At 40.8% G+C, this 13,036-nt stretch overlaps 1 protein-coding gene across 1 annotated transcript; it reads right to left on the bottom strand.

Moving 5' to 3' along the window:
- Window positions 1–963: 963 nt before the first annotated feature.
- Window positions 964–11,767, bottom strand: LOC110484408 (galanin receptor type 1). The gene is made up of 3 exons (XM_021555017.3): window positions 11,021–11,767; window positions 10,092–10,157; window positions 964–1,281 (listed from the first exon to the last, which is right to left on the bottom strand). Exons 1-3 carry the CDS (start codon window positions 11,726–11,728, stop codon window positions 964–966), a joined length of 1,092 nt encoding a protein of 363 aa, XP_021410692.1. The 5' UTR covers window positions 11,729–11,767.
- Between the last annotated feature and the right edge of the window lie 1,269 nt (window positions 11,768–13,036).

Raw genomic sequence — 13,036 nt, 5'->3', positions numbered from 1 at the left:
ACTTTTGAAGTAATATGCACGTTATATAATTACAGGTAATAACCTTGAACTTAGTACAAATGCCCTTACCTGTTGCTAGAGCACTGTTATCACAAGAGTTTGTAAAAAAAAAAAACCCAAAAAAACCCTCATCACAAATTTCAGGCATTTATATACTAAAGTGGCCAATAAAAAACCTTTGGTAGGTTGACTCAAGACAACACTGTATTTACCAACAAAACCTTTTGTAGACAGTACTTTCAAACAAAATCACAATTTTTTTAAGCATACATTGAGAAATACCACATCATCTGCTGTATTGTTTCTGAGACAGTGAGATTGCTGGGACCAAGAGACAGGTCCTGGTGATTAACAGCAGTAATTACACACAGGAGCACACAGACACTCAGACTCTCTGATGTAGAGCCACCAAATACAGACAGCCACACCACTGACACATCATGTGAAAGGTGTACTTGCCCAATAGGTAAATGCTACATTAAAGCCTTCAAGGAGATTTAGAGACTCTACCCCCAGTAGTGAACTAAATGTGTATGCAGCTCACACACGGTCAAATTTGTTGAAGAAACAAAGACATCCAAAGGCTTTAGTTTGACTTCTCCCAAACTGCTCTCTGAATGTCACATTGTTCACATCTCAATGACTGTCTACAGACATAATTAACTGCTGTCTTCTCTGTTCATATTCTACCTTCTGTGTGGTCATAACTACAACTTCATTTGGGCTCTGTCTTATGGGCATTCAGATAATTCTGTTGCACACAGCCCAGTGTCTAGCAAGGTACCTTAGGACAGGCTCTGTCCCATGTCATCACAGCGAGAGGGAAATGTGTCTCCTACCACTCCAGTAACCTGGCACAGTGCACACTTTTGCAGACTCCCTGGAATGCACTTGCATGTGTATTCTCCCCAGGCAGAATCCTCTTGACTCCTCTTCCTCCTGAAACGTAGTTGCGAGCCCAGCTTACACGTTTGTGGTGGAGTGTGTGGTAGAGAAGTTCTCCATGCGCACTCTGGCCAGTTTCTCAGCAGCCACCGGCCGCAGGAAGAGCTTGCGGGTGAAGACTTGGCGGCAGGCCTTGCGGAAATTCTCCGACAGGAAAGCGTAGAGGATGGGGTTGATGCAAGAGTTCCCGTAGGCCAAGCAGTGAGAGATGATGCGGAAGGTGAAGGAGATGTTGTTCAGGGGAAAGTGCCCAAACTCTGCCCACATGGTGATGATGTGGTGTGGCAGCCAGGAGAGCAGGAACATAGCAACCACGAGAAGCACTGTCTGCGCTGTCTGGAGAGGAGATTGTGTTAATACATGATAAAATAAAATAATGGTCACAGATAATACATGATAATATAAAATAATGGTCACAGAGCAAGGGAGTGTGTGGAATGAGTGAGTTTGCTTTCCTCTGTCAGTAGTGAAGGCAGCATAATACAGGCAACACTGACAACTGCCAGGTGGGCAAATTACGACAGTATGAAAAAGGATGCTAAAAGCCCTGGTAAAACTTGGATTGACTGGTTTTGACTCAAGCAAAGAACTATGGAAATTTGAGGTAGTGCCTGTAAAACTTCAAACAGTTCAAAGGCTGCAACAATGCTGTGTTACAAGGAAGAGTGGAAATAATATTTCCTAACATTTGGAGGGTGAGGAACATTGAGGCTATTGAAAAGAACTGCAGGGGAAAACATCTTGCAAGTAAGCACACCACTGAGAGGAATAACAAAGGCTGGCCTGAGGAGAAAGGTTTTCCCAGTATCTTCCCTATTACAGAAGAAACCCAGAAAACCAATTTTTGTTTGTTTTTTTTTTGTTTTTTTTTTTTAAATACACAGTTCTCATTGGTTAGACTTATTCCTAGCTGGGTGATGACCTGAGGGAGGCTCCCTGTGCCTGTGGGATCCCAGCCTGTGCTGCCTGGGTTAGAGGTGTGCCCCTGCAGTGCTTGCTCCCCAGTTAGGTGGCCAGCCTCTGGCACAGTCTGTCATTTGTAAGTCCCAAAGCTTGACCTGAGGTAAAACTTTCCTGAAAATTTTCCTTTGAAATCTCCATACAAAATGAAGGTTAACAGTGACAGTAAATAAAATTAAACTGTAACTCACTTAAACTTTCTTTTTGTAAGATTGTGAGGCCTGTGGGAGCAGGATCGCACTTTCCAAGTTTAGGAAAGCTGGTAGTGTTGCTTTTCTCTCACTTTCTACTTCTAGAACACTCAGTGAATGCCTAGCAAGTCTCAGAGATTACTGACTTGGAGGCCCTAAGATCCTTTCCTGATATTTTTGTAGGCTGATTCCACCTGACTTCATGAATTTGCAAAGTTACAAATGGTAATGCAAGATGTGCAATTGTTTTGTATTTAATCCCTCAGTTTTGGGGTTCTATAGCAGATGCACAGCTGGTGACTTCCCTCCTCTTGCCACACTTGGTTCTCTGCACAATATCTGCTTTTTAACTTTGGTATTTAGTGTTTCTCATTTCTATTTGGTCATTTAATAAATGTAGCAACTTGCAAACATGCAGATGATATCCTTCCCCTAAGGAAAATTGTTGTACAAGTAGCAGAAATGCAACAGAGAAAAATTAAAATTCAGGTTTCATTTCAGATCAAGATTTACAGCCTCACTAGTCTAGGTCAATGTTCCTGTCAGTAATTCTCTTTCATGTTTTCAGGTGGATAGTGTAGTTACTTTCTTAGAAATGGGAGAACTTTCTAGTGAATAGAAATTTCTTTAGTTTGTGGTTATCATGGCTACATAAGGAAGGTGTTATTGTGTTAGATCAAGACTACAATACAAGTTAAAAAAAAGGATTTATGTCAAATAGGCCTCTCAAATAAGTTTCTATTAACTTTGAAAGGCAATCCCCTGTAGGTTCATTGTGTACCTGGCATGCTCCAGGTGCTTGTTTCACCTACCAGAATTCTGTCAGACAGCTGATCTAACAAAGATGTTCCCCTAGGAGTGAACGAACTACCCTGGCAAGTGTCCTCAAACCAACCATGCTGGGAGCCAGATGATGTCCATAAAAATAGACTGGAATGATTAGGAGTTGATGAGACTGAAAGACACAGACCTAGTGGTCTTGTGGGGTCTAGCTCACCCACTGTGGTATGAGTACCAAGGAAATGATTCATAAGCAGGTCCCATCAATAGCTTTCACCAGCAATAATGGTGCTACTTCTTTACCCTCTAGCAATGTTAAGTAGCTTAGGCTTGTTACCCAGGCAACCTTTCCTAGCACCCATCTGCTTACATTAGGGGGCTACAAGCACTGAAATATTCTTTTGAATAAGGCTTATATACCTAAATTCCGCCCCCCCCCCCCCCCTTTTTATTGTGAAATAACAAACTGTGCATTTAATGTAGGGCTGAGTATTAAACAATGGGTTTGCAGTTGCTGTGTAATAGCACAGAGCTGTTTCTGGGCTCCAGCTTTTTAGGATTTTGCAGATGGAAAACACAGACAATACTAGAGCACTAATGTACATAATTCATGACACAAGAAACAGATTTAGAAATGGAACTTGTGTCTGTTTTTTCAAGTTAGGGAATATGTAGTTAAGACAGAGGAAACTGAAACAAAACAGTTTAGCTTTTAACATGGTGCTTTGCTGTACTTAAACTACTGTTACTATATACTATGACCAGCTGTGGAGGACTGATCAAAATAATTTGTGTACTGTTTGAGCTTCTTCCATAAGCTGTGATAGTTTGCACAGTTACTGCATTACTGTTGATCAAGCTGTCCCCACTTAATGCAAACCTTCTGGTTCGACTCTGAAATTTTGATGAGTCCCTAACAGATCTGTACAATGGCCACTACTGGCCACTTAAATCTCTCTTAGTACTCCTAGAAGTCTTCCAAGCAGCTCCAGGATATAACTTACAGTGTATTTGTTGTACAGGCAAAGTAAGCGTCTTTAAGCTGTACAGTGAATCAATAGCATGGTGACAAAGACAAGGGGATATTTTTCTTTGTCAGATAATTGGATGAACTTCTGTTATTCCTCCCCTGCCCCCCCCTCCCCCCCAAATTTTTGTCATGTGCAGATTGTGTTGAATTTACTTGCTTATTCATTTGTTATCTTTGTAGGTCATCTGCCCCTCATTTATGCTTTCCAGCCTTTCTTTGTCTGTTTTGCCCTTTGATTACTTTTCTCCCTGGCCCTGGACAAACTCTTTATTGCTTTTAGCCTTCCCCTATCCTTCAAAAAGCACTGGAAAATGTGTTTAAAAAACATTTTGTGTGAGACACCTCATTTAGGAGGATGATAAAGTCTTTAACATTTAATTGTGTTTAGAGCTGTTGTTCTTGATAAGCTTTTAATGAAGTTTCTTGATTCAACTTGTCAGGCATCTTGTCAAGGGCAAAATTGAGATTTCCTGTAATGAGTCAAATGCTTCAAGTATTCCATGGATTTACATATTTTAGGAAGAACCTCCTGAATGTATTCCTGAGTTTAAAATATAGAGTGGACAAGACAGTCTGGAGGGGTAGAGGGCTTGTCACTTTCCTAATTTAGTCCCAGGTGGGGACAGCCCAGCTGCACATCATTTTCAAGAGCTGATCATTCCATCCATTTCTACTGTGTACCTCAGCCACACAGAAATGGGAAAGAACATTCAATTAGGTTTTTATTAAACAGAACTAGCTTGCAGACAAACTGGGCTTCATTAGTGAGAAAACTGCTGTCTCCTGAATATGGTAAGATTATTTTTCATCCTTTATTCGTCCATAATTCTAAATGAAGAAGCATGAAGAAGTCTATGCCAGTTCTTCCAAACTGTCTTACCAGCAAATTACAATTGATGCTTCCTTTATTACTGCTTTGTAGGAGGATATCTGATTATGTGATTTACTGATAAATCTTTTCTCCTGATATGCTCATCTCTAACTTGTAGATTCTTTTCCTTAAAGTTTGAGAGACAATTGGTGCACATTTTTACTGTCCCAGACTTCATTATGGTAAACTACAGAGTTACAGACTTCACTATATATTGTAATTTACTGTAGCGAAGGCTTGGAAAATACGTAGTGACCCATGGTGCCTTAAGCTTTTACTTTTAGATACTGCAGGTACCCAGTATCAGTGCCCAGGAAAGACATGTGGCTTAGTGCCATATACCATTGTACTGCTGGAGGAGCTTACCAACCTCTGAGGAAGACAATTTTTGTGGCTTTACACTCAGGGGTACCCAATGGAGAACATCCTTGAGCTCAGAGTCCATCTGTGAGCCAAAGTGCAAAGTGAAAACTGCCAGTTCCTTCACTCCTGGTGCCACATTCTTGTTTGCTTTGTTGGCAAATCTGACTTGCCCTGATTGATTTGCAAACATTCTTTTGCTTTTTGCACCTAAAATTCTAGCAGAAAGGTCCCAAGCACAATCTGATCTTCAGAAACATGCCCATAGCTTAGTGATAAATGCAAAATGTTTAGAAAATGGCATACCTATTCTTAAGTAACTTAAATGTTAGATAGCAGCTGTCTCTACTTCAGAGCACATGCATCTTTTAATTACTACTGAAGCACTTCTCATTGCGCTTTGGTCTTTTTTTTAATTACACTTGAGTCTAATTCTACTCTTCAGTGATCTAAAAGCCACACTGAAAGTATTCTTTTTTATTGTTCTGTCTTCTTTCTTGGAGCCAGGGATGGCAGCTGGATGTCATGAAGAAGAGGAGGTACTGAAGTAAATATATTTTCAGATGTTATCAGCTCATTTTGATTACTTGCTTTATGTGCTAAGATGGGCTCTTCATTTCCCAGCAGCTTGCTTGCACTGTTCCAGCTGCTCATCTGCACATCTCTCATTCTGGGATTATGCTTCTAATCTCCTCTGCTGGTGCCCTTGAAATTTATTAACTTTATATTCATAAATGTGTACAAGCATTGTGATATTTCTATTACTCTCTAATTGGTAATGATGCTCTTAATTCCTGCTGCCCTGGGCTTCTGTTAATCAAATGTGCTGGATGACACTTCTGAATTATATTCTTCTGCTCAATGGATCCCAGGATCTTCCATGTTCCTTTGCTGTATTTACTGTTGTTCAAATGCCAAGGCCTTGAACATCACGTTCATTGTCCACATGAAAACCTTCAATTTGCATGAACAATAGCCAAATAATTCCTTTAGCTACAGGAAAGTAGTCACAGAGCAATATTTATCTGTCTCTCTTGGCCAAGATGTTCAGGACTACCCATCTACCTTGAAGGAATTATGTATCTTTTACCTCAGGCTCTTGTATGACCTTCAAAGTGCAGCACTCCAGGGATAAATAAACTCCATTTGTCTTTGTGTTTACTTAGCTCTGGAAGCAATGAGCAGCTGATTTACTTACCCACCAGGTAAGCACCAGGCTCACCTTCTTATTGTAGCTAACCAATAGAAAAGCATAGTACTAATTTTTATCTTTAAGTGGCTCATTTGGTCTGTTAACTGAAGATTTTGGCCTCAAGGTGACACAACTACTATCCCTTCAAGGGAGCTTGCAAAACAGCTGTGAAATTCACATCCCCAGACACATTCTTAAACTTGAAAAAGAATTTCAGATTGTTCAGTTGCAAAACTTGTTATTTATTCTTTAAAGATGCACAATACAGAACTGAGTCAACACTGAGGAACCCTGGTGTGCTCCAGAGGCCAGTAAAACACCACAGGACCATGCTAGACCTTAGTTTGCATTAATTTCCATCATTAAATCACCTTATTTAAGGCAGATGTAAGATGAGAGTTCCTGGGGCTGGGCTCTTACGAAACATTTTGCAACACCATCAGACAGGGAATTGTTAACTTTCTTTGGAGCCAAATTACAGACTTGCTATACTTTGCATAGTTCAGAAAAGAGGTGACAGAACTGAAATACACTTAATTGTCATAGAGGGCTGCAAATAATATCTTAGCACGTGGTCTTGCTGGCTGACTTCAAAAAACAATTATCCAAAACTTTAAAGGAGAATCCTGCAGCATCACACCATCTGATTTTCAAGGCTGGCAAACTTGTACAGCTAGTATGGCATTAAATGGGGAAGCAGCCAGTCATGTCTCTGTTCTGTAGGCACAGTTTTAGTTCTTCATGCGGAATTTCAGCCTAGGCATGCAAAATGTTCTAAACATCTTCCTTGCTCTAATGCACTGATGATACAGATGGAAAAGCACTTTAAATTGAGCATGTCTAACATTTGACATGTAGATGGCAAAGTTATATAAAATTTTCAAAGTGGGAATCTGAATTAAGGGTAACATTCTTCTGACAATGGAATGTGAAGTCAGGATGCAGCAAACTTTTTACTAATAGCAGATGAAATACCATCTCCTCTATGACCTTTCAGTTGGCTTTAACTTGGATTTGTCCCAGTAATGTTTCTTGCTGTATTTTATGTCTCAAATGATGTGAGTAAGAATGATATCTCTTCTGCCTCTTATCAGTATTATAGGATCTGGGGCTGGGGTGGGACTGGTATTACAACAAGACTCCAGCAAGGTCAATGAAAGCTAAAGATCCTGAAATAAGTCTTGACATTTTAAAAAATCTTACCTGGTAATACTGTTTGTTCAGAAGCAGCTTATAATGGAGAATAATAGCAATGTGTTTCCAGTCAGCATGTGGAATGCTGCTTATGGCTAGCAGCATTCTATGAGCTCTATGCCATTTGCTTTCTTTCTTAACTATGTTTTATCTTAAAGTAGTTCAATCTTGAGGATAGTTCTTATAGCTTCTGAAATGCTGAGTGACAGAGCAAACTGTTTGCAGTGGTAATGTTGGCAACTGTTTCACTGGAAAATCTTGTCCAACAAGGACTCTGAGTCTGCAACTTGATTCTTTTGAGACCTTTACTCATGTAAGGAGCCCAGATGAGCATTGGGAGATTTGAACAAAAAGCTTTTTGCAAAATTTACTATTTAACTGTTTAAAAACAAAGCAACACTAAACCCACAAACCAAACAGAAAAAACCCAATCCAAACCCAAAGGTTTGGAAAAGCCAAAAAGTGCAAACCCAAACTCCATTCTCTTGGAGGTATCAAATGCCCTGTTTTCTTGAAATTATAGGAGTGAAGCAGGAACTGCATGGTCATAGTTTCAGACTATCCTCTTTATTATGATTATGACACCTTGTTTTCCATACACCAGTTTGGTTAAGACACACACTGTGAATTAACAGATGTGACTCAGACAATTTTATCACCTCAGGTGGGAAGACTTGGCTGTTGTGCTACACTTTCTCTCACAGCTCAAGGCAATCAGGGTTTAGCCACTGAAGTCACACATATTTCAGAGCAAACTCAATGTTCTGTATGTACTAAATTAACCTTCCAAATGTGATCAAGATTCATTTGTCAAACATTTTTCAGTTAAATAAACAAAAGCTGTTCACTAAATCCCTGATGAAGTTTATGAATTAAACTCAAACACAACTGCTTGCACAAATCTAAGTACATATGAAGGAAGCTATGTTAACAGAACTGACAGCCATCCATGAGTTTCCCATTAGTCTCTAATGTGAAGTGTTCTTAAGAAGGTGTGCTTTAAAAAACTGACTCTCACTCTCATGTTTCAAGAATGCTTTAAAAGCATATACAAGAATTGAGTGTGTCTGCAACCAACCCAAGGAAGTTTTCCTAAGAAATGTTGAGTAGTGTTTGCAACAGAAAACCCCTTTAAGCAAGTATACTAAAGAGGAAGGCTAGATGGACAATTTCCACACAGACAGGGCTGGAAGAAAACATATTGTGAAGGATGATGTGTGTGTGGAGAGGAACGTATTTAATTTTTCTTCTATCTGAAAGTATCACCTATTTAACTACATCTGACTGTGGTACATGGAACAAGAATTGATGTTGGGTGTTTCACAATTATGGCCAGGAAAACAGTTAAGGGGAGGGAGGAAGAAGGGCTGGACCACTAACTTGTTTGAACAGCTAAAATCAAAGGGTTTTTTAGAAATTGATCCTCTTGGCAATATCTAATAACTAAACTTGAGATTGAAGGAACTGCAGAGCTATTTTCTCATCAAACTCTACAGAGCAAATCTGAAAACAAAACAAGTGGATACATTTGAAAAATGTCATAAATTAAATTCTTAACTTCTTTACAGGAAAGTAACAGTAGTTATTTTCAACTGTTGGTAGAATTCTCTTAAAAAATAGCAATAAAAAAGGTAGTTTGCCATTCATACCTAAGTAAGGAAACTCTGGAGGGAAATTTAAACCAACCAGTTTAGGGATTTTTGGTGATTTTGAGACCTAAAGCAAATTTTCAAACTTGTGAAATGATTCTATGTGGAATAACAGAGTTTCTTAGCACTTCATTTGGTGCATTTCACATTATCAAAATTGTCAACACATCTTGCTTGCCTTTTCTCATAGTAGCTGCTAAACACACAAAACTCTGACTCTGCTTTCTGTTTGTAGTTTGCACTACTGATTGAGGAATTATACTCCTGGTTTTGACATTTTAATTCACAGTCTATCTGTAGCAGCATCAACATTTATCAAAAAGTCAGTAGGCAAAATAAGACATGGTGCTCTTCAAGGTAGTCTGTGCTATCTAGGTCTGGTGGTGTTCCTGCAGCAGGCAAAACACAGCAGCTCATTGCTGCACAATGTGTTCCCTTAGAAAAGGTGGTGAAAAGAATGTTCATCAGAACCAACTTGAAGTTAGATGAACACAAAACATGCTCAAAACATACTAACCCTTTCCTCTGAGGGAAAAGGGTAAGTAACACCTGTCTAATAAATATTGCTTGTGGTGTATTATAACTTGGACAGTTATTGTGTTATGAGATAATATTGCAAATACCCTTTGAACACCATCCTTACAGACTGTGTAGATGCAAGAATTATGAACAACAATTATGAATTGGTCCTCATAAGTATATTGCAAACAAAACTGAGTGTGTGCTAGTGAATGTAATGAACCAGAAACTACATATAATCTGCAGTTAAGTCTGGTTGGGATTCACAGGCAAAAAGGACTGGCAAAAACTATAATGGCACTAAATCAGCTGTAATCAGCACAGACCAGGCTGATTACTTTATAAACCTGGTATATCTATTGTATATAGTCAATATACACATTAAACCAAAGATATTTACCTTCTTCTTTGATCTCTCTGATTTCTTGGAAATGTTCTTTACTTTCTTATGGAGATGGTATAAAACCTTGGGGGGAAAAAAGGAGCAATATATTGAATGGGAAATTGAAATTTATGTATTAATACTTGAATTTATCCTACAAGCACTGAAATTTTGAAGTAATTGTTTTAACATGACTTCAAAGATGAATTTGATGTTTCAGACTTTTAATTCTAAGCTCTCCAATTTCTCTTTCAAGAAACAAGGTTTGGAAAGAGCATTAAACCTGCTAGGCTTTCAGTAGTTAAGCATATATTAAGAGCTCAGCTGGCACAATGCTGAAATCCACAGGAGTTTTCAGATGGACTCTGAATTTTATATTAAGGCTCAGATTGTCTTCATTTAATCCTTAGGCTGATGGGGTACATGGGCAGAGAGCAGGCTGCCAGTCCTGTACCCTGGTGGGACTGTCCTGTTGCTCCTGCAGGCAGCACAAACAAATGCAGTGACAGGAGTGGGTCACCCTCCAGAGGGAGGGTCATAAGGAGTGTTGGAGCATTGTAGGCAATTCTCAATTAACAACATCTAGATGTAGCTTTTGAAAACTGATTACAGCACAGCAATAACCTGGAAATGTTTATCTCTTCATAGGTTTTTCTTCTTGTCAGTAGCAAACATTTGTTATTTAACAAAATAAAAAATATGAAAACCAGCAAGAGTCTTTAGGGGGTTTGAGTAACAGGCTGGGTGTCATCATGGTAGTTGTAACCTTTTTTGTGAGCTGGTGTAATTTCATTCTCTGTTTTCCTTCCTCCCCCCACCTCAAAAAAGTATTCTCTACCAGGAGAGGATTTGGAATGTGTTGGCTGTGTAGTTGTGTACACACACAAGCCACCAAGAGTCTGGGATCTTTCCCTTCATTTAAAATTATTCCCATCCCTGGCACCCACCTTGGCATAGCAGCAGGTGATGAGCAGCAGGGGCAGGAGGTATCCCACCAGCAGGATGGTAATCTTGTACATCTGCTTGGCTGTGGAGCCGTTTGCCCAGTGCTCCCAGCAGAAAGAGCTGTTGGGAGCCTGCTGATGGCCACTCATGAGGGCCTGGTGCTGGGCCACGGGGATGGCAATGAGGAGAGACAGCAGCCAGATGACAGCCACGCCGAGGACGGCGTTGCGCTTGCTGCGGATGCAGGGCGAGCGTTTGGCGTGGACCACGGCAATGTATCTGTCCACAGACATGGCCACCAGAGTGAAGATGCTGACCAGCATCGTTGCCATGGCCGAGTAGTGAACCCACTTGCAAAAGAAGGCACCGAAGATCCACTCTGGCAGGGAGTAGATGGTGGCCTGGAAGGGAACACAGAAGAGCAGAAAGGAGAAGTCTGCAATGCTTAAGTTCAGGATGAAGATGTTGGTGGCACTGCGCGATGGGCGTCCCCCAGGACGGAGACGCCCCAAAACGACCAACACTAATGTGTTTCCCACCATTCCCAGGAGAAAAATCAACCCAAAAAGCACTGGTACAATCACCACCTCTGGGCCACCCCTGGTTGCTCCTGCCCAGCATGTTGGGACCTCTGTTTGGTTGGTCTCAAGGCTGCACTTGCTGGTGTTGGCTCCAAAGGAAAGCACGAAGTTGTATTCCTGCTCCTCCATGGAGCCAGGCAAGGAATAGTCACTGCAGCCCTGACTGCTGATAGGTATGTCTGTGTTTGGTAGGGGTGGCCAGAGGTGAACTTCTGCCTTTTCCAATGCTCTGTCTTTCCTTTGAGGAGTAATTGTCTTCAGATTATTCTTCCAAGTTCTCTCTGGCTCTGGTGCAGTTTATTCCAGGGGCTGGCAAAAAAAAGGAGCTGAGGAATTTGTGTCATCCAAGAGGAGACATCCAGTTTGGCAGTTGGTGCTGATGTGGCAGAGAAAAGCCTGTGCCAGAAGAGCAGAGGATGAAGCTGCCCTGGGAGCTTGAAGCAGCAGCAGCTCAGCTTCCACATGCTCCTCCTCCTCTGCTTCCCTCCCACTCTCCCTGGATCTGTGGCTGTTATACCTGCTTTCCCAGCTCCACCCTGAGCTGTGGCAGAGAGAACAAATGCTGTCTGTGACCTGAGCCCTTCAGAAAACAAGCCCTGGCCAGCTTTGTCCCCATGCATTACTGCTCATGAGGGGGAAGAGCAAAGAAACAGTTCTCATTTGAAGGGATGGATAAGCAGCAGGTGCTGAACAATAGTGTGTGCAGCTCTGTGAGGGGCAGTACTGTTACTAGCTGCTTAAGACTGAAAAAAAGCTAAAATACTTTATTTTAATCAACAGAGAATGATTTTAGTTGTTTATTTGTTTCATAGTTTTCAATGCTCCCATTAGAGCATAAAGCCATCTGAATAGTTGTGTTTCCAACACAAAAAGCTGGGAAAGCTTTAGATTCAGCACCGGGTCTTGCCACTTCTGGGATATCTGCCCAAATTCCTTAGTGCCTGAATATTCATGAACCTTGTTGATACAGCTTTGAAAACATTTTGGGTTCAGCCCAGTAGTGTCAACAGCATCTTCACTGGAAACCTAAATGTTCAGTCTAAGTAGCTGCAAGGAGCTGTAATATTCCCTGCCAGGGAACAGAGATAGGTTTGGGTTTTTTTAGCAGAAATTTTATTTAAGATTAATGGCTCAGTTACTGTGGCTCAAATGCTTACTTATAGAAACAGCACATATGTTTTGGAAAGCAATAAACAGGTTCTAGAGGTTTGTTTCTTCCCATTTCTTGAGGGATTCTGCAGGCAGTGAGAAGGGAACAAAGTTTAGGCGAAAATTAACAGTACCTGCACACAGCGATTTATGGATGCAGCACAGCTGCCTGCAAAGAAGAATACCCACCTCTATTTTCAGTGGTTAAAGCTCCAGGTACTTGGTCAGAGTGGGGCACCACTGGCTCTTGTGAATGAGAGGGTTCGACTCAGGGGAGCCCCTCAATTC

This window comes from Lonchura striata, chromosome 13 (assembly GCF_046129695.1).
Source record: "Lonchura striata isolate bLonStr1 chromosome 13, bLonStr1.mat, whole genome shotgun sequence".
In the NCBI taxonomy this organism is placed as follows: Eukaryota; Metazoa; Chordata; class Aves; order Passeriformes; family Estrildidae; genus Lonchura; species Lonchura striata.
Note: the sequence above shows the minus strand (reverse complement) of the source record. Positions and strands in the feature narration are given on the sequence as shown.